Genomic DNA, 27,885 nt, shown 5'->3' with positions numbered 1-27,885 from the left:
ACAGCTGCAGTGCTGAAAGTATTCTTCTGTTGAGCAAAGTTTTACCTAATGTATAGCTTAATAATGAAATATAATAGTACTTGTAGGCAGACGGCCTCAGCACATTGGGCTATGATGCTCTAGGCAGTCGTAATTCTGAGCATCCAATTTAGTCAGATAACTTACAGTCAGTCATGGCCAATCAACCGAGAGAGATAGACGTTGGATACGTTATGCGTTTTGTCTCATAACAAACGTACTTTACTATAATTATAAATGTTATTTTTCCATCGTTTTGCATGCTTTATGGGCTGCGGATTATAGCTTCATTCATGTAGATACTGGAGCATACGGAAAATTTTGTGACTCATCTAGTTTTATACAGTCAGTTTTACATGATGATATCGTTATTAAAAATTTATGAATATTAGAGAAAAGCTCCATATCACGCAAGGGAGTACCGATGATGTGCGCAATTGTTGTAGATGGACACTTGATCTATTTGAAAATTTAATGCATATTTAGGAAGGAAGAAGCTTAACAAACAATGAAAGCGCATTTAACGACCGACTTTCTCGGACCAGGCGATTTATACTGTAAGGTGTCAGGCAAATCCAACACCTTCCATGAAAACCCTGACATGGTAAGAAAATCCAGTAGTATGTCACATAGCTCCGAATAAAGCGTGACATTAAATTAACCAAAGTAATACGAGTAATGAGTGAGCAAATGGAATACCACAGACTAACACAAGAATGCCTAAATGCATGTCATACCTTCCCACTGTGAGACAGACACAGTTCCGAGGGGAGAAACGAGAACAGAAGCCGAGAGCAGAACCGTGTTAATCTAGAAGGCCCTACGATAAGGGACGGGCTGCACACCCACGTCGCCAGCTAACCACTAGGACAACGCTAGCTGCAAGTTTTAGTGTGAGACTTTTTCGCGTCTTTGTTACGTCAAGGACCACCCCACAGCCCATGTTAAAAGCTAGAGCCCTCCTGAAGAACAGTATAGATCTTACAATAACGCTAAAAGGACCACATCAGCTGCAAGTTTTAGCATGAGACTTTCATGCGTCTCTGTTACGTTGCAAACTTTAAAAACATTGGCCCACCACGAAAAGTATAACGTTTCTCATTGGATAGACAGAATTTTTGTAGACGGAGCTTAAGGTTAACATTGAGACCCTGACTGGTCAGATGAAAACACAGCCAGATAGTTTTTTTTAACCAACTTTGGTAAATGGTAGTAAGGAGAAGTTAGGAGAGGTTAGTTAGTTCCGAGACGGCGAGCTGGATGGCTGCTGCGCCGGCCGCTGCCCCCCTGAAGCTGCCTAAGCAACGACAAGGTTATGAACGCACGCGAAGCCGCAAAACAGAGTATAAAGCTTCACTCATAACTGCAGAAGTCTCATCTGTTACACCCCCTTTTTGCGTAATACTAGTGTCGATCGTAAATTAAAGCTCATGGTGTTCACATTTGCCACTTTAAGTAAAAATCTGAAACGCGATGTTTTCTCTGTTATATAATTATTGAGAAGCCACATCAGCCACTGTAATTTACGACAAGTTAGATAAGTAATTAAAGATAATTGAGGGTCACTGTAGACCATTTTGATAGTTTTCTGTTTTGTGAAACTTAATTTAAGCTTAGATTATAGATGTGATATGGCATAGGTCATCCTTCGATCCATTGTAGAACTTGGAAACCCACTCAGGGTATATTCTTCACATTTTTGTTGAACGCAGTTGGTTTTTACCATCCTGTATTAAAACACTTCCTCTTATCAATAGTGCAAATTATAAACAATGTTTTGTGAGTAGAATAAAATTTCCAGTGGCAAACTTAATTGCTTTTTCGACGTTATTTTACCAGCTAACTAAAAATAGGAAAGCCTTGAACCCCTTCCACTAAATTTAGTTAATATTAAGATTCTTTTACAGGGAGTGCAGTGGAGCTGACGGTGAGATCATTAAGTATTTGGTTATATCATCGCTAGTCTCACTGAACTCTTCTGAATTCTACATGTCATGTGTGGTCTGGCGTCTCCTTACCAGCAACAGGTCCCAGGTTCAAACTAGTCAATTCCCTAAAAAACACGCTCGGAGCGTCGTTGCGCAAAAGTGGTAGGGAGACACTATAAGGAACAAACAGACACCACCCAGAATGTTAGAATACGTAGTGGAGCAAATAAAAGTGGCCCGGACGAGTGGATATGATTGGACACACATGTATGCATACAACCACATACCGCTGAAGTGTCTTCTTTACAGCAGAGACAATAACTTGAACTTAACACTCGTATAGTTGAACAAGGTCAAGGTATGTAGGTACTATTTTTTGGTGTAATTTACTGTAATAAACTATTATGAACCCCAAGTATTTCTGTACAGCAATATCTGTAGATTCATCAAATTCATATTTGTAATTGTGTTTTAGAACGTCAGTGACATGCGGTGCTAAGACGTTTTTTATGACTGAGGTACACTTATTTCGGTGCAGTTGAACTTTTTCAATATCGTTTCCATGACTGTGAGTAATTACCTCTCCCAAATGGTCGACTACACTCCTGGAAATGGAAAAAAGAACACTTTGACACCGGTGTGTCAGACCCACCATACTTGCTCCGGACACTGCGAGAGGGCTGTACAAGCAATGATCACACTCACGGCACAGTGGACACACCAGGAACCGCGGTGTTGTCCGTCGAATGGCGCTAGCTGCGCAGCATTTGTGCACCGCCGCCGTCAGTGTCAGTCAGTTTGCCGTGGCATACGGAGCTCCATCGCAGTCTTTAACACTGGTAGCATGCCGCGACAGCGTGGATGTGAACCGTATGTGCAGTTGATGGACTTTGAGCGAGGGCGTATAGTGGGCATGCGGGAGGCCGGGTGGACGTACCGCCGAACTGCTCAACACGTGGGGCGTGTCGCCAGTGGTCGGCGGAAGGTGCACGTGCACGTCGGCCCGGGACCGGACCGCAGCAACGCACGGATGCACGCCGAGACCATAGGATCCTACGCAGTGCCGTAGGGGACCGCACCGCCACATCCCAGCAAATTAGGGACACTGTTGCTCCTGGGGTATCGGCGAGGACCATTCGCAACCGTCTCCATGAAGCTGGGCTACGGTCCCGCACACCGTTAGGCCGTCTTCCGCTCACGCCCCAACATCGTGCAGCCCGCCTCCAGTGGTGTCGCGACAGACGTGAATGGAGGGACGAATGGAGACGTGTCGTCTTCAGCGATGAGAGTCGCTTCTGCCTTGGTGCCAATGATGGTCGTATGCGTTTTGGGCGCCGTGCAGGTGAGCGCCACAATCTGGACTGCATACGACCGAGGCACACAGGGCCAACACCCGGCATCATGGTGTGGGGAGCGATCTCCTACACTGGCCGTACACCTCTGGTGATCGTCGAGGGGACACTGAATAGTGCACGGTACATCCAAACCGTCATCGAACCCATCATTCTACCATTCCTAGACCGGCAAGGGAACTTGCTGTTCCAACAGGACAATGCACGTCCGCATGTATCCCGTGCCACCCAACGTGCTCCAGAAGGTGTAAGTCAACTACCCTGGCCAGCAAGATCTCCGGATCTGTCCCCTATGGAGCATGTTTGGGACTGGATGAAGCGTCGTCTCACGAGGTCTGCACGTCCAGCACGAACGCTGGTCCAACTGAGGCGCCAGGTGGAAATGGCATGGCAAGCCGTTCCACAGGACTACATCCACCATCTCTACGATCGTCTCCATGGGAGAATAGCAGCCTGCATTGCTGCGAAAGGTGGATATACACTGTACTAGTGCCGACATTGTGCATGCTCTGTTGCCTGTGTCTATGTGCCTGTGGTTCTGTCAATGTGATCATGTGATGTATCTGACCCCAGGAATGTGTCAATAAAGTTTCCCCTTCCTGGGACAATGAATTCACGGTGTTCTTATTTCAATTTCCAGGAGTGTATATGCATACTAGTATGCATGTGAGTGATTAATGCAAGTTTTGCTTCTTCCTTTTTCCCAATTGGCTCTGACTTAAAAAGCAATTTTGGACTGCAAAGTTACAACCTGCAACAATTTACTTCGCCAAAGAGTGGTCAAAGATGTAAAACCAGTCAATGAATGAATAATCAATTTAAAAAAGAGGTTGCTTAGCTTTTTAGTTTGTAGATGCTCCTTTGACATCTCATGAGACTTCAAATCTCCATAGTGACTCCTTAAAACAGTACCAAAAAATTTGCGCTTCTCTACCTGACCTTAGTACTTTCAATAACTTTAAGCCAATATTTTAAATTTGGGTCTTGAAGCCAAGAATCCTGAAACTTTTGCGTACATTGTGGTTTTATCATAGTTATTGAAGCCTTGAAATAATACCATACACTGACAAACACAATTGTATAGTTCACATCATGGTCGACGACAATCGAGCTACTTTTTCTGCTCATCTGACGTGACGCATCCAGTGTGGGCCAACAAGCGCTCAGTGGTTATTCGCAGCGACAATGAAATAAGTGAGCACCCATAGCATCAAACGGGTTAGTTCTCTCCCTGCACTTGCGCAAGCCGCGTTCGCTCGTGAAATGAACTGTAACTAGGTGCTGCTAATAGCTGTTCTTTCTACAGGGAACCCTGCATCTGGTCTATGGAGTGTGATGGTTCGTTTGATCTCACATTGTAATGATCAATGTTGTCTCCACATCACAAGTAAAATACCCCTGAAATCAAATAAAGTAGAAACAACATATTTGCAAACATATAAATAGTTTAGTGGTTGAGAGTTTGCAGTTTCGATAACTGACATAGAATTCTGATAAACCACTATGAAATCCACCGGCCACTAGGAGCAATATTTCGGCAGTTTTAGTGGAAAATCCAGTACGTTGGCAACATGGTCCTCACTGTCAGTCTCCTGTTCCTCTGCACAATCTGAACGGATCCTACAACGCACCATTTCTTGCACACACCTTGAATGGCGTTGTCGTGGGGAGTTTCCTACCAGGATACTTCACTTGAAACATTTCTTTACATTTCTTGATGCAGCCTGTTTTTATGTAACACTCCACATCATCATTTTTCTGTTCTAATGCAGAGTGCCCCATTCCTTTAACAACTCAACGACACCAGGTTCTCACAACAACTGACACAGGAACACACACCTGCACTCAACTTTCTGATAAAATGCGGTAGACAACTGTCGCAACATTGTTGCTACTTCATAAGCAATACGACTAGAGATGATTAACTGGTATGTGAGGCATACCGTTTTTGTGTGGGATACCCAATACTTTAAAGACATTTTCATTAACTTACTAAAAATGATCCATTTGATGCTAATTTATAATAATATAAATAATATTGAAAAGCTTATAGAATTTTAATTTGTACTTTGTTGAACATCTTTCAAATATTAAGTTATAAATATTAGATTTTTCAGGTTTTGACAGTGCCACTCAAGGGTCCTAAAAGTTTGCTATCCCCTGTTACAGGCAATTCTTTGAGTGCAGCTAAAATTTTAAAAATTAAAATCTATATTTTACATCACCTTAAATTCTTTTACACTGTAAAATGGTTCTTTTCCAGTCTGCTATGCAGTTGTATTTTAGAAAACTTTCAATAACATTGATGGCAAAGAGAATGGTTGCTCATTAAAAAAAAATGAGGGGACTGACTTTGGGTTAACTCCCAGTTCTTGTTATTCCATTGTATGAGATGTCAACAGTTGTGACAGTTCTGGTTTTGTTCTCATTAGTAGCTCTGTAGGATTTGTTAGCCATCCATTTTGAATACTGAGACAACATTTCATATATTCAGCAAGTCAGGAAAAGTTGATATTTAAAAAAAATATTCAAAAATGGAACATAATAATCTAAATATCTAATTTATTGTTCTTTTAACAATGTAATTTGTATTCCATACCAGATAATTATTATTAACTTAAAGCATATCACTGTGGTTTTTAAGGTCAAGAGGTGTAATAATATCCCAGTAAAATACAGGCGCTGCTGACAACTGAGCAGCAAGCAGAACCCTCATTGATATGTCTACTTAGTACCTGATTATCATAGTGGGCTTAAAGAGCTTAAAGCATATGACTATGTTTTTTAAGATCAGGAGGTATTATAATATCCCATTAAACTACAGGCTCTGCTGACAACTGAGCAGCAAGCGGAATTCTCATTGATATATCTGATTCTTCAACGTTGTTTCAACAGTCTATGTTTCACGTGACAATGTAATGATTAATTATCCTGGATCAAACAGAATTTTATATATTGAGATGGAGGAAGTTATATTTTTTCATTGCGCCCATTGCAGCTTTACACATATTCGAAGTGCCTTCTATGTAGGTGGCGTACTTTAATGACCTTGTTAACATTCTGCAGTTGACAATGGAAGTATTAATGATTCTGGATGAAACAGAATTTTATGTCGCAGTGTAGACAAATTTCTTTTCTCACAGCTACCAATGCAGCTTTACACATATTCGAAGTGCCTTCTATCTTTCTAGCATGTAGACATATAGATTTGTAAACCTTTTTACTTCTACAAAAAATTATAGACTACGTTTCCCTGCTCCATCCTTAATTATGAATACTTTTATTTAATTAGTAGAACCAGAGCAGGTTTTCTATAATTTGTGCCAGTTCATCTGAACATCAGTATTCTTTTTAATTGTCAGTTTTGCTGTAGGAGCTAGTTTTATTTAGTGATGAACAAGAGATATTGACTCATTAATTTTTCTTAATCATCAAAACCATTTTTAAATATAACCCTTGTAATTGGACACTTTTATGCAAAATGTTACGTTAAATTCTAATCTTCCTTCTTGCTTTTCACATACAAAAATTAGTTTGGTTATAATAATGTAGTATCCTCCTCCTGCTGAACTATTACCAAAACTACATAAGTTTGATCTATAAGTGTTATCAGCTAATTATTTTACTCATGGGATATTTCAAAATTTATATTTTTGAGTTACTTTAAATCATTTCAGTTGATTTGTATTTCAGGTCGCAATATGTAATGGAGCTTCACATGCGTAATGGGGTACCCATGCTCCTGGTTGGCCATTCTGGAACAGGAAAGAGTTTATATTATCAAAATCTGCTAAACAGATTGTCGCAAGAAAAGTACACCCCCGCATCTGTTATATTTACGTCACAAATAACAGCAAATGATGTGCAGGTATGAAAATCTTAAGTAAACTCTTAGCAATTACCATTTATTCACATTTTCTGCAGCAACAATAGTTCCCATTACAATATGAATGGAAACAAATATCTTTAAGATAAGTACTTAAATTGATAAGGAAAACCTCTATGATGTTGTACTGCATTTTCTGGAGCAAAAAAAAAACTGATAAGCTCTCATCACGATATGAATGAAAATAAATGTTGAAATCACTACTTAAATTGGTAAGGAATACATTTCTGACATTCTATTGTATTGTATTTATGATTACTGTAAGTCCTGAGAAAGGGATAATGAAAAGCGATACAACCAAAAATAGCACAAGCAAATTACGAGGCAGCAACAGTATTACCAAAACCTACAGAATAAAATCAAACAACATAATTTATCAGGGCTAAATGATATGTCGACGACAGTAGTTGTTTTCTTTGATTTAACAAAAGCATTGATTGTGTGACCCATGCAATACTTTTGCATAAGTTCTCTTCATATCTGGAGAGTGTTAAGCAGAAACTTATCCTTCAGTGTCAGCAAACAGGGGAAGGATTTTGAATATGACTGGGACCATGTAAAGTGGTAGATGCCACATAGTTCTGTTCTTGGCCTGTTGCTTTTCTTGATAATCTGCCACTAAACTTTATAAATGACTCAAAAATTTTCTCTTTACTAATGACACAAATAATACTGTTAAAGACTTGGACAGTAACATAAATGGTGTAACTAATACGATAGTGGCTGATATCAGCACTTGGCATATACAGAGAACAGATTAATGCTAAATTTCAACAAAATTCGATGCATGTAGTTTTTGAGATTTAACTCCTGTAAAAGTGAAATATTCTTGGAGCAAAGTAGTCTAACAGTCATTTAAGTTGCCCATGTTAATTTCTTAGAGCTGATGTTAGGTGGAATGGTTTCTATGAACTATCAGATTCAAAACAGACTGCAGCCTGACTGCTGTTATCTTCACTATAAGAATGACCGCCACTATCACTGACACTAAAGCACAAAGGTTTGTTTACTTCGCTTACTATTTCTCAGTTATCTCATATAGTTTTACATTTAGGAACAAGAATGTTCACTGACCAAGAATATTCTTAACTCAGCAAAGGGTGGTCAGACTGACCAGCGGTGCCACTTTTTTAACTTCCTGTAAGTTGTGCTCGGGTATCTCGGAATTTTAACTCTGACATAACAGCGCATATATTCCATCACAGGATTTGTTATTGACTGTATTGTCTCCTTCAGAAGAAACTACAAGGTTAATTTAGTGAACACCAGACAGATATATGATATGCACTTGGATAGTGCTTCCAATATAACTGATAAATTGAGTTACAAACCCCAAGTATTCAATCCAAGGTGAAAGATTTCCTTGTAATACAATCCTTTTATTCTGTAAAGGCGTTCCTCATAGTAGTTGAGAAATTTCCACTGTAATGTGATGTGTTATTTCTTCAATACGCCTCACCAGTTATTTTTTGTTAATTCCTTAATTCTTCTGTTTATCAATTTTAAATGAGAGTTTTGTAAACTATGTACTGACTTTTACTATGACCAAGTAGCTCTGGCTCACATGGCACAATGGAACGGGATAGATAAATAAAAATAAAATGAAAAAGGGGTATTGTTGCATGACATAAAATTTCCAAACAGCTAGAAAATCATTATTGTTCATATACGTATGTAGCAGGATTGTTTACATATACAAGTTGGAAAGAGCCGAAAAACAGTGAATTAGGTTACAAATGTTTCTAATGTAAGATTCTTGATCAGAACCTACCAGAAATACGAAATCTCAATGAAATTCTATGATGCAAAACAGTTATTAGAAACATTCACTGTTTCTCAGCTCTTTCCAACTTTTGTATTTAAACAATCCTGCCACATACGCATTTCAACAATTTTGATTTTCTAGCTGTTTGGAAATTTTAGACAGGAAGCTGAGTATAGTGATGTGTACAATGACGCAAATAAAAATTCTAATTAGATATCTGAAATACATCTTTACAACTACTAAAAAATGTGGAGGCCCTCTCCAGGCGGGAGTTGGAATCGATACTGTTCAAAAATCATGAGAGTGCATCTGATCACGGCTTAACAAAATATAGTATTCTTTGGAATCAATCTATGGCGGCAAACATTTCTGATGCCTCTGCTCGAACAAGAAAAAACCGAACGTGCTGCAGTAGCTATCGAAGCATCGCCTTAACAAGCCGTGTAGAAAGTAACTTGAGGTAATGGTTAACTGCCGCTTCGTCTGGACACTGGAGACCAAGCAGTTCCTTACCCACGGTCAGATGTGGGTTCAGAGGTATCGATGAAGACGGCGATACAGCGGGCTTTCGTATGTAGAAAGCTTTACTCAGGGATATTTTTGGATGTACATATGGTGTACAATGCTACAATGCTACTAGGAGGCACAATATCCCAAGATAGACCCATCAGTTGGTCTTCGGCCACCACTTGCCCATATTCATTTGGTACTGGGGAAGCAGCGAGGGATTTCGTGAGGTCCTGACAGTAGTGGGTGTATGGGCATTCAAGTTTAGTCTGCATTGTAGACCAATTCCTTGCCCTCTGCAGTCGTGCCTCCCCTATGACATCATAGATGATGTTTCGCGTTTTTACAGATTTCTTCCATTCTCCACACCCCTGGCATGGGCTGTAGGGAAATTCAAAATATGGCCAGAAATCCAAAACTGCACAATAGTTCCCACTACTATGACAGCATTTTGGAAGTAGCACAGTTAACTTAAGTGTAAAATGGCAAGAAACTCATAAAATATAAGGTGATGCATGGTCCTAGTGTAGAGAAATTCTTAAAATGTGGAACAGAAGTGCAGCCTGGTGATGTCATGATCCGACATAAGGACTTGGGAATAAGGGTGCAGCCATATGATGTCACAACAGAAGGTGGAGGGCTTTTGAAATAACAATGTATTCTTATGATGTCACAATCCAAGATGAAGGACGTTGGAATACAGGCACAAAAATATGATGCCACATCCAAGACGGATGATCTGGGAATATGGGTGCAGGCCTATGACTTCAAAAATCCATTGTGGTAGACCTGAGGCATATGGCAAAAGTTTGCAAGGTAGCCATATCACTTGTGCTAAGCGCTGTGACCTGAGAAAGTTGGGCACACAATTTCAATTTTTTTTAATTTTATTCCAGCTGCTGTCAGGCTGTAGAACTTACTTGGCCCAATGTGCCATTGCGCAATGCTATTGAAATTACATCAAACAAACTGGCAAGACAGTTTGGTGACGCCACCCACAGTCAAAGTACATAGAACAGCTAACACTGCAATACATTGTCACCAAGGGTGAGGTAATATCTTGTAATGCAGAGCACTTTCATGCAGACAAAACCTCACATGTTGCCGATATGACTGTGCCTAGCAACCTGTGCTCGATGCCGAGCCCTGGACAAGCCTGGAATAGCTGACGGGGCAAGTAATGTGGAGCAAATACACTCGTCCCCCAATAAGACTACATCAGAAGCGGTGTGTGTGTGTGTGTGTGTGTGTGTGTGTGTGTGTGTGTGTGTGTGTGTGTTGGTGCTTATGAGCGCTCAACACCGAGTTCATCAGCGCCCTGACACACATTAAAAGAAACGAATGTGGAGAGAATAAGTAAAATGGGGTCATATATGCAAAGACATCGGAAAAAGATAAAAATGATACACAAGAGACTAAAACATAAGTAAAACAAGAAAGGAACTAAAAGAACGCCACATGACATTGTCATTGGCTGGCCACTTACGTAAAATATGGGCGAGCCAATCATACTGTGAACAAATTAAAACACTCTCCCTAAAATCTGTAAAAACATTGGACAATTCATAAAACTTTTAAACTTTAACTACATTCGGTTGATTATTATCTAAAAGAGATGGCAGATACGCTGGCAAGTCAACGCAGTCCAATAAAACGTGGCGCACAATGATCTGTATGCTACAAGCACCACACATTTTAGTGTCCTCTCGCCAGAGCAAGAAGCCATGCTCTTAGGGCTGCAGCCTATGCAAAAACAAGTGAGGAGAACCTCATCCCGTCTACGTGGTTGGAAGGAAGTACGCCACAACTGCGTTGTGGCCTTCACTAAATGTAGCTTATTGTCGGTCACTTCCAGCCACTTATCCTCCCACCGACGCAAGACGCTTGAGCTCAACAGCGAGGTGATTGCATCCAGGGGTATGGCACACTGAAATACATCAGAAATGTTGCTATATTTGTATAAATAATGGAGCTTGGAGGCTCAGGTTACTCAGTCGTGCTGCCTTTCCATCCACATCTCGAACCAGAGAGAATGATGGTCTGTTGAGTTTCAGAGTAACAGTGACTATCACTTTGGTGATGAAGATCTGCTGTCTGCCTGTCTGCTGGAAACGTGTCAAGTACCAGGCTGAGGCACTCCACACCTGTAGCATAGCAGGTGTTAAACTCAGAAACTTCAACAATGTAAGTAGCTGGTATGTGCCAGTCTCAGCCCGCTGATGGACTCTAAGCAGTCTACAACTTGGCCTAGGGACTGTGCACCCTCACGGCCTTTTAGCCACTTGCATGTCATTGGTCATTGTCTTGGCCGACCACTTGTGGGTGACTAGTGCCACTGCTCAGCATTGAATACAGTCTCTTGTATTAGTTATCGCACCCAAATGCATGACAAGGGGACCGTGGGTGAGTGCATGGGTTCACAGCCAGCCAAACTCTGTGGGCCTTAAGCAGGCCACTCCCATTTCTTCGCCTGCTTGTTGGCCACACAACTCCATGACAGCAGCTGTCTATGACCTAGGCCAACGTACGCCACAGGCGCCATCGACATCAGCACATTCTGCAGCTAGCTGTGCCTAAATGTGCGTTGTGTGGCCTAGACGACAGCCATCACACTGTACATTGCCACTGGTTATAAACACTTATTAATACTACTACTGTTTCACTGCATACCCCAGCGTAAATTGGCACTCTTCCCCACCATTTCTCTCACGCATCCTGACGCATAGCGGAACTGAATAGGCTGGCTCACAACCCTTGGTGTCAGTAAGTGGTCATTATACACTGATAAGCAAAAGCCATATGACCGCATCTCACCACGACGTTCGATGCCACCTGGTGGCGCTGCGGGCATGTGATGCGGTAAAAAATGTATGCCAGTGAAGCAGACACGGATGAGTGATCGCACTGGCAAATATACAGGCTGAAAATAGGGAAATCCATTAAGATAAACCACTTTGACGAAGGGCAGTTATTACTACGCAAAGCCTGTGAACGAGTGTCTCGAAAACGGCGAAGCTGGTGGAATGTTCACGTGCTGCTGTAGTGAGCAACTACAGAAAGAGATAGAAGGACAGTGAAACTACCATTAGGCGCTAAATGGTTGGACTCGACGATTCTTCACAGAACATGGGGTTCAGATGCTTGTGTGCTCTGTAAAGTAGGATAGATGGTGATGTATGACATCTCTACCAAAGATCACAATGCTGGTTACAAGTGTTTTGGGGCCACTGTTCATTGCACATTGTTGAACATGGAGCTCCGCAGCTGACGATCCCTTCATGTTCACATGTTGACACAACGACATCGTCAATTATGATTGCAGTGGGCACAGGACCATCGGGATTCGACAGTCGATCGATGGAAACGTTTTGACTCTTTTGGTGAATCACATTTTTGCTATACTACGCCGATGGACGTCTCCACAAATGCCGTCATCGAGGTGGATAGCGACTATAAACGTGCTGTGCGCCACTTACGCCGGCTCGTGGAAGCAACATTATGCTGTGGGAAACTTTCTCAAGCACTTGCATGGGGTCTGTGGTAGTAATCGAAGACACGCTAACAGCTGCAAATCACCTGCACCCCTTCATGCTTAATGTCTTCCCCAATGGCGATGTCATCTTTCTGCAGTATAATTTCCTGTCTCGGAACCATAACCGTGCTACAATGGTTTGAGGAACATTATGGTGGGCTTACATTGATGTCTCGCTTACCAAATGGTGCTATGAAACCCATCTCGGTCGATACTGAACTCCATCATCGCGAACGCAAATCAGCGGTCCATTACTTACGCGAATTACACGACCTGTGTGTAGACATCCAATTCAACGTACCCCTACAAACAAGCCATTAAGCTGGTGGTCATAATGTTTTGGCTCATCGGTGTACTTCCCACCATTACAGGTTGTGTCGAGAAGTATTAGTCCAATGTCTATATGCTACGGTTTGTTGGGAGAAGTCATTGTTGTGTGACTCTGGGCACCCAAACAAAAGTTTAGCAGTCTTGTGGGGCACGAGTTGCCACGCACTAACGCTGTAACAGCCACATTTTGTGTGTGTCGACGTGTTGGTCATTTGAATCGCTATTTTTCGGAGGGAAATTGGCGATGATACGCCGAAAAAGGTACTTTTTAGTGTTTCCTTTTAGTATTTGATTGCATTTGTTGCCTATTTGTGTTCCTGGATATTAAGTACAACATGAGAAAGTATGCAAATGGTAGAAACATATGCTGCTACTACTACGGACTATTTTACTGCTCTAACAGAGCAGTTGTGGGTGTTAATAGGTGAAAATTGTCCCCAAAAGGAGGATCATGAGGAACGTCGTAGATTTGATGCTTTGGAAGCCATTCAGTTCCAGTTACAGTCTCAGTCATGGGAAAATTATCCCAATTTCATCCGGTTATATCGTAGTTTATTAATCCCCTTTCTTGTAAAACAACTGAAGTGGTGTCAATAATCATCACTAATATTACAGCTACTGCTGCAGTAGTGTAAAAGTACAATTAGCTACCAAAAGTCTATCGTTCGCTTCAGTCAGGTAAAACTATTTAACGGTATGGTAGATGAAGGATGTGGCCCCCCTGTTAACTTTGGCTGATCGGTATTCAAAGGTTCAGTAGGCAGAAATAAAGAATATCTAGCAGTTAGACAGGCAAAGGACATGACATGCCTTATGTCTAAAGGTCCCGTAATTAATTATAATGTTGAATTCTTTGCAACGATTTGTGTGATGTTAGATTTATTCTTGATATTTGCCGTTTATTGATATATTTTATATTGTGTTGTGTTCTAATGGATTTAGTGTTGTTTTGTTATTCATTGCTACATACACTTTTCTTTTATTATTGTAGAATTATTGACAGGTCTTTTTGTGTTGTTTTTTGTTTTCTACTTGTCGTTAGTTACTCGTTTCGAAAGGAGGAAAGGGATGATGGACGATTCCTTTCCTCAGGTGGCAAGTTCTTAGAGACATCAGGAGTTGATGGGGAAGGTCATGATTTGGGCATGCTTCGTCAGGGTAGAGCAGAACACTTAATTTTCTTTCAGCCACTCGATTCAGCTGTGTTGTTCTGTAAGAAATCAGAGATATTGCTTGCGAGCCATCAACAAACATTAAAATCAACAACAGATATTTGGGAAATTAGGAATGAAATTTGGGGATAGGAAGATGTTTTCTCGAAACTATATAAAGAGGCGTAGGAAGTGTTAGTTTTAGGGAAGTGCAAGAGGTGTACCACGACATAAAGTTTACCTACTGTAAGTTATGGGCACAGTTGTCACAGATGTTGGATACTGTACCGTGGACTGTAACTGGTTGAATCTGGGTCTAAAATTACGAGAAACGGTGATTGAGCCAGCGAATGATGAGAAAGCTCAAATATTAAATCATACACTTGGTCAGGTCCAGCAAATGGTAAGCACTACATAAGGTGTCATGGAACGCCACGCAACACGATTGTCTAGTTTGGAGCAGGGAGTACTTAACAGTGCGACGATACTGTGACAGGTAGCAGTAACGTGGTATACCAGTGACATGAAGAAGGCGCTGAATAGCGAAATGGAGACGAGGCAGTTAAGTTTACTAGTTAACAAACTAGTCATAGCAAGATTACCCCATGCATTGGCAGATCAGCTCGGTGACTCATGGACTGAGGTGATAGTGTTGCAGGAAGCAAAGTAACATGCGGTGTATGGAGAGCTCAGTCTGGTGATGATTCCACCACAGAAGGATATAGTAGAATTACGTCTCATGGAGAAACAGTCTCCAGCAGAATTAAGGTACATAGTAGAAGCGACAGAAAGTAATTTGACATTGTTTTTCCAAATGGCTAGGATTAAAGACACAGGAGGTTTTGTTGATATCACATAATAAAGAAGCTCATTAGCTCGTTAGCGGATTTGGAGGAATGCACTCAAGAGAGTGTTATTGTCTGTCCAGACAGACCGGTGCAGACTGATATGCTAGCCTAAGAGGCGAGTAAGTTTTAGGGGCAAACGAGTGACGCACGTTGCGAAAAGGAAATTTTGCCTACACGGTCTTCCTTCCAAAAGGCACAGATGTACTGGCTTACTCTGTCTTCGTGCCAGAAACCGTGTTGACAAATTGATACGTTAAAGGGAAACCTCAGGGATTCAGAAAATTATAGTTGCAGGGGAGTAGTGTTATCATTAATGGCAAGGCTTATTAGACAGCAGTGGATTTCCACCTTCTGGCTACGTCCACTGGTACGAGTGTTATCACACTGATGTGGAATACGTTGTATTATCCGAAAGTGTCACTAAGGTTACTACCCACCCAAAATGTAACTTACATTAAAGCCACCCTAACTTCTGCATTCATTAGACGAATTTATCGAATCACAGCAGAGGAATATATCAATGGAGCAGATGTTACATGTTCAAAATTTTCAATAAAGTCGTGAGTACAAGATTATATTGATAAGCATTTCAGCTAGCAGTCGTGGCGTGTTTGTGCTAGGTATTTGCATGTTTTATTTCTGTAATAAACGCAGACATACAGAACCTACAGGGACACAAATGCATCAGCTGCCAGTCAGATGACTATCTGGCAGTGGCTGGGGACACTTACTGGAAGAAGAAACACTTCATTTAAGGCATTACATTAAGAATTGATTTGTAATAATGCTCTGAAAACCGCACCTTAAGACAAGCTCATGTTAATAGTAGACAAGGGAGAAACAGCTCTTTGTTAAAGCTGGGCGTTGCCAGCCGCACAGTATAGAATTTCACGGTTAAGAGTAAGTGTCCTACAAGGCTCCTCTTGAAAGATTCGAGAAAATCTTTCGAAGGAGGGGAGGCGCACTACGTCCCAAAAAAGTTCTGCACGCCTATTGTAAAATGTTTTGAAATTTTATTCCAGCCGCTGGCAGGCAGTAGAGGTCAGCTCAGACCGATGTTCCAATCAAGCAGGCCGTTGGGCAGTACTGCTGACATTACGTCAAACGCACTGACTGGCCAGGTTTGAAACATCATCCGCGGGTAAAGTGCATAGAACAATGAACAGTGCATCACAGTGTCACCAAGAGCGAAGTAACATCTTGTGATTCAGAGCACTTGAGTGCTGCTGAATACTCACTCGTGGCAAATATGGCCATGCCTAGCAACCAGTACTCGATGCAGAGCCTTGGAGTGAGCCAGGAACAACTGACTGGACGAGTGATGAGGAACAAATTCAATCAACCCTCCAGTAATACTACTTCAAGAGCATAACAATAAGGATATAAGTAATCGAGCCTAGAGACTCCGTGTTTTCAGTCATGCCGCCATTCCGTCTGCATCTTGAACTGGAGAGAATGACGATCTGTTTAGTTTCAGAGAAACCACGACTAACAAATTGAGATGAAGATCTGCTGGCTGGCTGTATACTGGTCAACATGTCAAGTTCCAGGATGAAGCACTCCACACCCGTATCATAGCAGTTGCTGTAGTTGGAAACGTCAACATTGTGAGTAGCTGGTGTGTGCCAGCCTCTGCACTCTGAAGACGCTTTGATAATGGACTGCAAGCTTTCCACAGTCCAGCCCTCGCAGTTATCACACGTAACAAGCATGACAGGGGATCACAAGTAAGCACATGGGTGCATAGCCAGCTAAACTCCAGAGGCCCTGAGTGGGCCACACCTGCTTCTTCGCCTGCTTGTAGGACACACAGCGTTGCAGTCGCAGCCACCCGTAAGCTAGGGCAACAGACGTCACAGGCGCATTGGCATCAGCGCATTCCACATACATCTTATGGGCCTAGAGGATGGCCATCGCACTGTATATTGCTGCTGGAAATAATACCACTGTCTCACTGTGTGCCCAATTGTAAATCTCTCCAACACCATTTCTCTCACCCATCCTGACGTGTAGTGGTCCTGAATAGGACAGGTCGCTACGTAAGTATAAAATGTGGTCCTAAATTTAAAATGGTAAGAAATTCAAAGAATCGTTCGTTTTCGCTATTCGTATGACATTATCGTGTCCTAAGTTTAAGTCCAGTTGCCTTAGTTTTAAACGTTTGCCATCCCACTAATGCCACAGATTAACAAATTACCTCCACACCACTTCTGTTATGCTTCAATCATCACTCTCCACCATAGTTGTCAGCTAACTTGTGCTGTGAAGTAGGAACAGAATACGAATACCTATATCTTTATTTAAAGAAATATCACGCTACGGGTGTGTCTTCCATGGTCTCTGGACACACAGATCATGAGTTCACCACTGATGAGGCTCTGTGCTGCTGGTGCCGCCATAGTCACAGTCACGATCACAATCACAATCACTAGCTACCTCGTCGCATTGGAGAGAACCACACAGACACACCACGTGATTGGGCTGCTGAACATGAAGTGCAGGGTTGTAGTTCCGATTCCCACAGCTGGTCTGCAGTTTATGATGGTGGTGCAGTTACAGGCCATGTGACTTAAGTTATAATTGTAGGGAAATACGAAAAGGCAACAAGCACACTTCAGCTCGGATGGAAAATTGGTGTAAAATTAAAAATTCTCGTGAGTTTAAATTGACAATAGCTCAAACATACATTCTGTTAAAAATTACAAAAAATCAAATGCACATTTTCCCTTAAACAATGTAGTGATACACACTATCCTGTTAAGAGTCATCACAAAAATGAACAGGAAATAATAAAAACAAACAGTAAGCTGCCTTGCTCATAGCACAGTCCCCATTCTTTTAATAAGATTAGTAATTTACATAAACCAGATATGTATCAAGCTCATTCAGAACAAAAGGTGTTTATACGACGTGACAATTCGATATGTAACCATCAAAATGGTAAAAATACATATATTTAAGCGAATGACATTTTTGGCATAGTAGAGCTGGGTGATCTATTTGTGCGACACTTTTGTGGGACAAAAAATTCTGCTACCATTTGCGCCAGGCGCTATTCTGTCTGGCAGACAGGGGATGAATGTCGCAGTCAGGAGGGGCCCTGTGCTCCAGCGATTCACAAATGCAAAATGGCTTCAGACGGAGGTGTCAAAGTTCATCCCTCCCTTTCATTGCTACCCTATGCATAATTGCTCATATGACTGCTGTTAGAAGTCATGCACATTGGTAGAAAGCCACTGCGTGCCTGCACCAGAGCACATCGCAACAGGCACGAATGTATACTTCATTTAACATGTCCTAATCTGCTGCTACTCATTACAGACGCCGAAGAGTGTGTAGTAGCTATGGCCCCGTTTAAACCTGAAAAGGTGTGCAGCGCTTTAATGGCTTGTTAATGTTTGGGTAGTGAAATTTCTCAGAAAAAAAGCTTGAAAATGTGATATCCAAGACAACAGTTTCTACATCTACTCAGCTCTAAAGCACATATCCACTACTGTGGTGCCACCATCAAGTAGGTATGAAACAATTTATCTGTCGACGTTAGGGACTGATTACTAGCATCATTACAGATCAGTACGCTCATATGAAATAGAGCTGTTCTGGGAACTCATGTTTGTACTAATGAGTACATTACACCAGCTCGAAAGTTTCCATAAGATTTCTAATTATTTCTGATCACTATCTCTGCGGTAACTTCAACAACCTCACTACTAATTTATAACTTTATCTCTATTTCAAAGCAGGCTGCATGTCAAGCTTCAATCCATGTTCCTATATACAGAAACTAATTTTGTGTGGGTGGCAACATTGCATTTTTTAAAATAATTCTTCAAGTAAATCGTAATGAATAACTGAGTTTGTCTCTAAGCTGCTTACATGTACATTAGGTGCCGCACATAAATGAAATCTAAGCGATGCATAGACACCAACGTAGGTGGGGTACTTGACATAGAACACCTAACGTAGCTCCTCCACACAATGCAGGACAATGGTCGAGGTTGTTACGCGTACAATAATTAGTCAACACTTTCAAGTTCACTTCTTTGTGCAAACACACAGTTCTGTCTGGATGCCATGGTGAACTGTCATTGTCGAAATATTACCAGCAGAGTGGAATCATTTGTACTAAAATGGGACAACATATGAGATTTAATGACCATTAAGACAGGGGACATCAGAGCTCGTATGGAAACTCATAGTTATTCTTCATTTCGGTTGATGTCCATCCTCATGTTTGCATACATCCATTATGAATTATTCAACCTCACTTCTCGTTGGGCTAACCATACATTTTCCGAGTACTGTGTCGCCACTGTGAGCATCAAGGTGGTCAGGGTGCATATGTCTCAGTGCTCTTGTAAATTCCCATTTCATCCCATTTCAAATCGCTTCTACATGATTTACAAGTCATCGAAGGAAGGTATCACTGACAGTCATTCCCTTACGTTTTTTTACACACGAATGTAGCAATGGGAGAATTACTGTACGTTTCCATAGCGATCTGATTTCCCCTGTCTTTAAGGTGACTACAGGAAATGTACGTTTGTGGCATTAAATCTCATGTTTTCCCATTTCAATACAAACGATACCACTTTCCTGGTAATATTTCGACGATGGCACTTAATTATGGCTTCTACAAAGAACTCTGTGTTTGCAGAAAGAACTGAACTTGACATTGCCAACAAATTATTGTACCTATAACATCGCAGAGCTTTATAGCGCTCAGTGTGGTGGACTTACGTTATGTGTTCCGTAAGAGGTTTCCACCCAGCATATGCATAAAGTATGAAGAAGAGCAGATAGAAAAGGTTGACAGTCTTAAATTCCCTGGATTACAACTTGATAATTAATTCAGTTGGGAGGAGCACACCACAGAACTGCAGAAACGCCTTAACACATCTGTATTTGCAATTCGAGTGTTAGTAGACATAGGCAACATGAAAATGAAAAAGCTTGCATACTTTGCCTACTTTCATTCCATAATGTCATATGGTATAATATTTTGGGTTAACTCTTCAAGTCAAACAAAAGTTTTCAGAGTCCAAAAGCGTGTAATACATATTATTTGTGGAGTAAATTCAAGGACGTCCTGTAGAAACCACTTCAAAGAACTGGGTATACTAACTACTGCCTCGAAGTATATTTACTCCTCAATGAAATTTTTCTTAAATAATATATCTCTTTTTCAAACAAACAGCTCAGGAGCAAAAATGATCTGCACAAGGACTTAAAAGCATTTACTTTAGTTCAAAAGGGGTTCACTACTCAGGAGCACTCATCTTCAATAATTTGCCAGTAAACATAAAAAATTTAGTTACAAATAAAGATCAGTTTAATAGGAGCCTGAAAGACTTACTAGTGGCCAACTCCTTCTCCTCCATTGACGAATTTTTAATAGAAACAAATGATGTACTGTATGCATTCATATATTGTTATTACAGCTTTTAAAAAAATTGACATGTTCCACATCCACAATGATCTCCTAAGCACGGATCTATGGCACGAAAAACTAATATAATCTAATCTAATCAGTGTCAAGAACGTCAATATACGTTGGGAGAAAAACGTCTGGTGTCTCTTCAGTGCTTATATTTCATTTATTTGCTCCACTTCGTGTTCTTGCAAGCAGCTTGGAGAGGAACATAGTTGTTCTGTATGATTTACGTGGAGAATCATTTAAAAATGCAATGCTATCACGAAAACAAAATCATTTTTTGTTTATAGGAGCATGGACTGAAGTCTGATACACATGCTGCTTTTAAATCATTAGAGACAAAACACAAGCTCACACTGATGGGGTCATAAATTATTAGTGAGCTTGTTGAAATTACCACACAGACATTAATCAGAAATCATTAGAAATCTTGTGGAAACATCTCATATGGTATACTTTCATTGTAAGTAGTGGACTCATTGTAAGTACAAATATGAATTCTCGGAACATCTCTATTACACTTTCATATGAGCGTATTGATGTGTTATGATACTGATAATCAGTCCCTAAAGTCTATCGATAAATGCTCTTATGCCTACTTGACGACGGCACCACACTAGTGGATGGGTACTCTGGAGCTGAGTAGATTTAGAAACTGTTGTCTTGGACATCTCATTTCCGCATTTTCCAGTTATTTTCCTAGAACTTTCGTTTCACAAACGTTAACAAGCCGTTATATCACTTCACTCCTTTCCATATTTTATAGAGGCTATACCTACTTCACACTGTTACGTGTCCATAAACAGAAGTAGAATGTCGGGGTGTCTTAAGGGGCATATACATTCACATACACTCCTGGAAATGGAAAAAAGAACACATTAACACCGGTGTGTCAGACCCACCATTCTTGCTCCGGACACTGCGAGAGGGCTGTACAAGCAATGATCACACGCACGGCACAGCGGACACACCAGGAACCGCGGTGTTGGCCGTCGAATGGCGCTAGCTGCGCAGCATTTGTGCACCACCGCCGTCAGTGTCAGCCAGTTTGCCGTGGCATACGGAGCTCCATCGCAGTCTTTAACACTGGTAGCATGCCGCGACAGCGTGGACATAAACCGTATGTGCAGTTGACGGACTTTGAGCGAGGGCGTATAATGGGCATGCGGGAGGCCGGGTGGACGTACCGCCGAATTGCTCAACACGTGGGGCGTGAGGTCTCCACAGTACATCGATGTTGTCGCCAGTGGTCGGCGGAAGGTGCACGTGCCCGTCGACCTGGGACCGGACCGCAGCGACGCACGGATGCACGCCAAGACCGTAGGATACTACGCAGTGCCGTAGGGGACCGCACCGCTACTTCCCAGCAAATTAGGGACACTGTTGCTCCTGGGGTATCGGCGAGGACCATTCGCAACCATCTCCATGAAGCTGGGCTACGGTCCCACACACCGTTAGGCCGTCTTCCGCTCACGCCCCAACATCGTGCAGCCCGCCTCCAGTGGTGTTGCGACAGGCGTGAATGGAGGGACGAATGGAGACGTGTCGTCTTCAGCGATGAGAGCCGCTTCTGCCTTGGTGCCAATGATGGTCGTATGCGTGTTTGGCGCCGTGCAGGTGAGCGCCACAATCAGGACTGCATACGACCGAGGCACACAGGGCCAACACCCGGCATCATGGTGTGGGGAGCGATCTCCTACACTGGCCGTACACCTCTGGTGATCGTCGAGGGGACATTGAATAGTGCACGGTACATCCAAACCGTCATCGAACCCATCGTTCTACCATTCCTAGACCGGCAAGGGAACTTGCTGTTCCAACAGGACAATGCACGTCCGCATGTATCCCGTGCCACCCAACGTGCTCTAGAAGGTGTAAGTCAACTACCCTGGCCAGCAAGATCTCCGGATCTGTCCCCCATTGAGCATGTTTGGGACTGGATGAACCGTCGTCTCACGTGGTCTGTGCGTCCAGCACGAACGCTGGTCCAACTGAGGCGCCAGGTGGAAATGGCATGGCAAGCCGTTCCACAGGACTACATCCAGCATCTCTACGATCGTCTCCATGGGAGAATAGCAGCCTGCATTGCTGCGAAAGGTGGATATACACTGTACTAGTGGCGACATTGTGCATGCTCTGTTGCCTGTGTCTATGTGCCTGTGGTTCTGTCAGTGTGATCATGTGATGTATCTGACCCCAGGAATGTGTCAATAAAGTTTCCCCTTCCTGTGACAATGAATTCACGGTGTTCTTATTTCAATTTCCAGGAGTGTATATGGCGATGAGCTATGGCGCAGACATGCAGTGGCTGGTTGCTGATCAGCATGGGACCTGAAATGACTGTAATCTGGAATGGTGAAACATGGGATGGCAACGCAGGCAGCAAGCTGCACCATTGGAGACAGTGGCCACCATGTTCTCCGGACATGAACCCTATCAAACATGCCTGGGAGAGATTAGAAAGGGCTATTTATGGACGACGTGACCCACCAACCACTCTGAGGGATCTACGCCGAATTGCCGTTGAGGAGTGGGACAATCTGGACCGACAGTGCCTTGATGAACTTGTGGATAGTATGCCACGACGAATACAGGCATGCATCAATGCAAGAGGACGTGCTACTGGGTGTTGTAGGTACTGGTGTGTACAACAATCCGGACCTCCACCTCTGAAGGTCTCGTTGTATGGTGGTACAACATCGACTGTGTGGTTTTCATAAGCAATAAAAAGAACGGAAATGATGTGTATGTTGATCTCTATTCCAGTTTTCTGTTCAGGTTCCGGAACTCTCGGAACCGAGGTGATGCAAAACTTTTTTTTTGATGTGTGTATATAACTTGACAAATGTGTTTCACAGGATGAGGTCTTTTTTATGGAAAACCCATCTTACTTCTTGTATTAATAGCTGCCACCCATACCACACGTTTGTTTCTCATGTTGTATTGTATAAGCATACTACATAATCGTATGTTGCGTAAGTCCTACTCACTAGAGGATCACTGCGCTTGTATGAAGGGTTTTTTCTTATTTTCTTCCAAAATGTGTCTGCGAGCTATTCTTTATGTTAAAGTTATGACAATTTTGAATTTCGCACCAGTTTCGCAGGAGAGCTTCTGTAAAGTTTGGAAGGTAGGAGACGAGATACAGGCAGAAGTAAAGCTGGGAGTACCGGCCGCGAGTCGTGCTTCGGTAGCTCAGATGGTAGAGCACTTGCCCGCGAAAGGCAAAGGTCCCGAGTTCGAGTCTCGGTCGGGCACGCAGTTTTAATCTGCCAGGAAGTTTTATGAGGTCTTCTTGCCTTTACAAATTTCCTCACCATTTAACTTAGGTAACATTGGCTGTAAGTGCAGTGCCATCATAGAACAACATACTAATGTTGGGAGTCGGAACAATTATCCTTCACTTCGCATTAGCCAGCCAGATCAACAGTACACATCCTGCAATGCCTCTGTGCAGTTCTCTCCAGCGTGATGCAGTTGCTGGAGGCCATGACAGCGGTAGAGCGGTGTAACCCTCCTGTGGCAGCTTCAGTGGAGACGACTCGATAGCACTTGCAATGATGCAAGACCTGTTGGTGGCGGTAGAACAGTGCCCTCAACAGCAGCGAACTTTAAAATCATCGTGTTCGGAGATTGTAGCTGATACTGTCTCAGAAAAAGCAAGGTGGAACAGCAGCCAACAGACACCACAGCAGAACCGTGTAAGGCCTGTATACAATCATAGGGAACATGAACAAAGCCAGATAGTTCTACAGTCACATGACCCTGTAACAGAATGGGTGAAGGGAGTTGGTCACAATCATACTCAAGTAAACGGAGAAGGATCAGTGAAGTATAAAAGTTATGCTATGATCTATCGCCATGATGTCTGGAGGCAGTGAGATATTGGTGGGACCCACAGTGTGGCCGATCTCGTATGGAATATAGATAGAAACTAGATACATTTCGATAGTACTAAATTACGTGTGTATATGTGTGTCCATATCAAGCCTACAATACACATAAATAGTTATAATATATAATCATGGCCACAAATATTAGTGTTATTATTAGAAGTAGCAAAATAATTTCCATTAGCAGTAGCATTTTCTAAAAAAATTCAAGAAAATAAAAAGAGTCTAGGTCAAGGTGCTAGTATTACTAAGTGTTTCTGTTTCTTTTTTGTTGTTGTAATATTGTAATACTTATATTGTTTGTTATTGTAGCAGTAGTATATGGTGTTGCAACAGTAGTAGTGAATTAATCTAGATAATTTGAAGTAATGGAAACCTAAGCTCTCCTTCTATTACAGTAAGGGAAGACTCAATTGAGGGTGGATAGTGACTGCAGGGGGCGGGTTATAAAAGTTTGCTCGTTCGTCGTACTGTTTACTGCAAATAGTTCCACCTACCTCAGTATGGTGGCAAATCACCAGCCCGTTCCTACGCTTACGTATGTACTGCGATGACGGCGTAAAAGCAGCGTTGAAGAAAACGCCGTCGATACCGTTGCCAAGTCCGCGTGAACTCTGGTAGCAAGCTATCCTGTAAATTCTTATAATACTTTTCGGGCGAAAAGTAGTTGCTTCGTTCTCCCAGTAAAGTATCAAAATTCTGAAACGAATCTTTTATTCTATTTCAGTTCCATAAAAAAATACATGCCATCAGGTCACATGAAATTAGTGAACATCACTGTCCTCAGTTCACAGTTTATGCAACCCAGGACACACGCAAGGCCTCCAGAAATGTACTTAAGTCCAACCTAAAGAATTACGCGATTTCACAGTCAATACTCCGCTACTATATCTGAGTTTGACATTCAGTGGATTTCTATTAAAGAAATTGCTCGACAATAATTCCATATACCGATACGAAACATGCCATGCGGAATTTTTCAAAGGCCGAAAGTTCACACGCGTTTATCTTCCCAACAAAATAATTCTAGAACTTCCAAACTCCACAAAACTGTCCGTAAAATGCAACTGCTTCTACGGCAACACAATCTTAACGCAGAATTCCAATAACTTCTTCATTTTACACATTATGTAGACGGACACGTTCAACATGACCTGCCCTTTCAATAGCTACCCAGCGACTTCTCCTTGCTGCTCTTTCCACAGCCTATAACTACCTCGCAGTGTGCGGGAACTGCTAAACTCTGATTGGTTGATCAAAATGACCAGCCAATCAGAACATTCGTTCGAGATCATTATCGCGCCAAAACTGTCCTACGCCAATCACTACCAAATAAATTGACCTGACATTTTGTGAACTCCAGTAATTAATTTCAAATGATGCTAAAAGACAAACTGTTATTATTCCTAACTGAGTTTTTTAGTATAAGTGTCGGTTTGGGGAGTTTTAGGCAATTTCCTCTATCTCCGAAACTATGACAGATGGAAGGCTGAAACTTTTATACCATATTCTCTTGAATAACAAAAGGCAGTGTATCGACTTTAAACAATATTAAATAATGTTTAATATAGTTTATTTAGATTCTTAAGGGTTTGAATATTCAGTCGCTCGAAGTGACACAGATACCGCTTCCCACGGCTAGCATAGCGACAGGTGTGAATGAGTCATTGCTAAGACACAGCTGGCTGTCTCCATAGTCGATGGCTCCAATGCTATGGGCTGTTTTGCGAAGTAGCTTACTGCAATAAAGTTATCGCCTATTGACTCGCGACGTTACAAAATGACACAATAAAATGATACTTAGCTAACTAAGTCTTAGAGCGATAGTAGCAGAAATAAATAAATACAAGAAAACTAGTGGACAGTGTAAACATAATACATGTTCAGAACATAAAGGAAATACATAGAAAAATAAGTAGATTATCATGGACAGTCACTCACATGTAATTCTATACATAATGGACCAATGTTGTAATCAAGAAAGTGGACTATTATGAATAAATAAGTAATAAATAAATAAATAATCGTCCATAGACTGCAGAGGAGACCCTCCTAGTGTGGCATTTATGTAAATAAAGAACTAATTGTTTCTATCACATTCGTACTACACAGCTTAAATGAGTTGGCAACTGGGGTGGAGCGGGATTGTTGAAGCGTAGCACCAATGTTGTTGCTGTGGTCTTCAGTTCTGAGACTGGTTTGATGCAGCTCTCCGTGCTACCCTATCCTGTGCAACCTTCTTCATCTCCCAGTACCTACTGCAAACCTACATCTTTTTGAATCTGCTTAGTGTATTCATCTGTTGGTCTCACTCTACGATTTTACCCTCCACGCTGCCCTCCAATGCTAAATTTGTGATCCCTTGGTGCCTCAGAACATGTCCTACCAACCGGTCCCTTCTTCTCGTCAAGCTGTGCCACAAACTCCTCTTCTCCCCAATCCTATTCAGTACCTCCTCATTAGTTATGTGATCTACCCACCTAATCTTCAGCATTCTTCTGTAGCTCCACATTTCGAAAGCTTCTATCCTCTTCCTGTCCAATCTATTTATCGTCTATGTTTCACTTCTATACATGGCTACACTCCATACGAATACCTTCAGAAACGACTTCCTGACACTTAAATCTATATTCGATGTTAACATATTTCTCTTCTTCAGAAACGATTTCCTTGCCATTGCCAGTCTACATTTTATATCTTCTCTACTTCGACCATCAGCAGTTATTTTGATCCCCAAATAGCAAATTTCCTTTACTACTTTAAGTGTCTCATTTCCTAATCTAATTCCCTCAGCATCACCCAACTTAATTCGACTACATTCCATTATCCTCGTTTTGCTTTTGTTGATATTCATCTTATATCCTCCTTTCAAGACACTGTCCATTCTGTTCAACTGCTCTTCCAAGTCCTTTGCTGTCTCTGACAGAATTACAATGTCATCGGCGAACCTCCAAGGTTTTATTTCTTCTCCATGGATTTTAATACCTACTCCGGATTTTTCTTTTGTTTCCTTTACTGCTTGCTCAATACACAGATTGAATAACATTGGGGAGAGGCTACAACCCTGTCTCACTCCCTTCCCAACCAATGCTTCCCTTTCATGCCCCTCGACTCTTATAACTGCCATCTGGTTTCTGTACAAATTGTAAATAGCCTTTCGCTCCCTGTATTTGACCCCTGTTACCTTTACAATTTGAAAGAGTGTATTCCAGCCAACATTGTCAAATGCTTTCTCTAAGTC

The 27,885-nt window shown here is 41.9% G+C and overlaps 1 protein-coding gene across 1 annotated transcript in view; it reads left to right on the top strand.

Moving 5' to 3' along the window:
• LOC126298331 (dynein axonemal heavy chain 7-like) overlaps window positions 1-27,885 on the top strand; it is a 1,150,327-nt gene that overhangs the window by 467,329 nt on the left and 655,113 nt on the right. Inside the window, exon 27 of the mRNA XM_049989626.1 lies at window positions 6,992-7,166. Coding sequence (XP_049845583.1) covers window positions 6,992-7,166 — 175 coding nt within the window. The remainder of the gene's footprint in view (window positions 1-6,991; window positions 7,167-27,885) is intronic.

This window comes from Schistocerca gregaria, chromosome X (genome assembly GCF_023897955.1).
Source record: "Schistocerca gregaria isolate iqSchGreg1 chromosome X, iqSchGreg1.2, whole genome shotgun sequence".
In the NCBI taxonomy this organism is placed as follows: Eukaryota; Metazoa; Arthropoda; class Insecta; order Orthoptera; family Acrididae; genus Schistocerca; species Schistocerca gregaria.
Note: the sequence above shows the minus strand (reverse complement) of the source record. Positions and strands in the feature narration are given on the sequence as shown.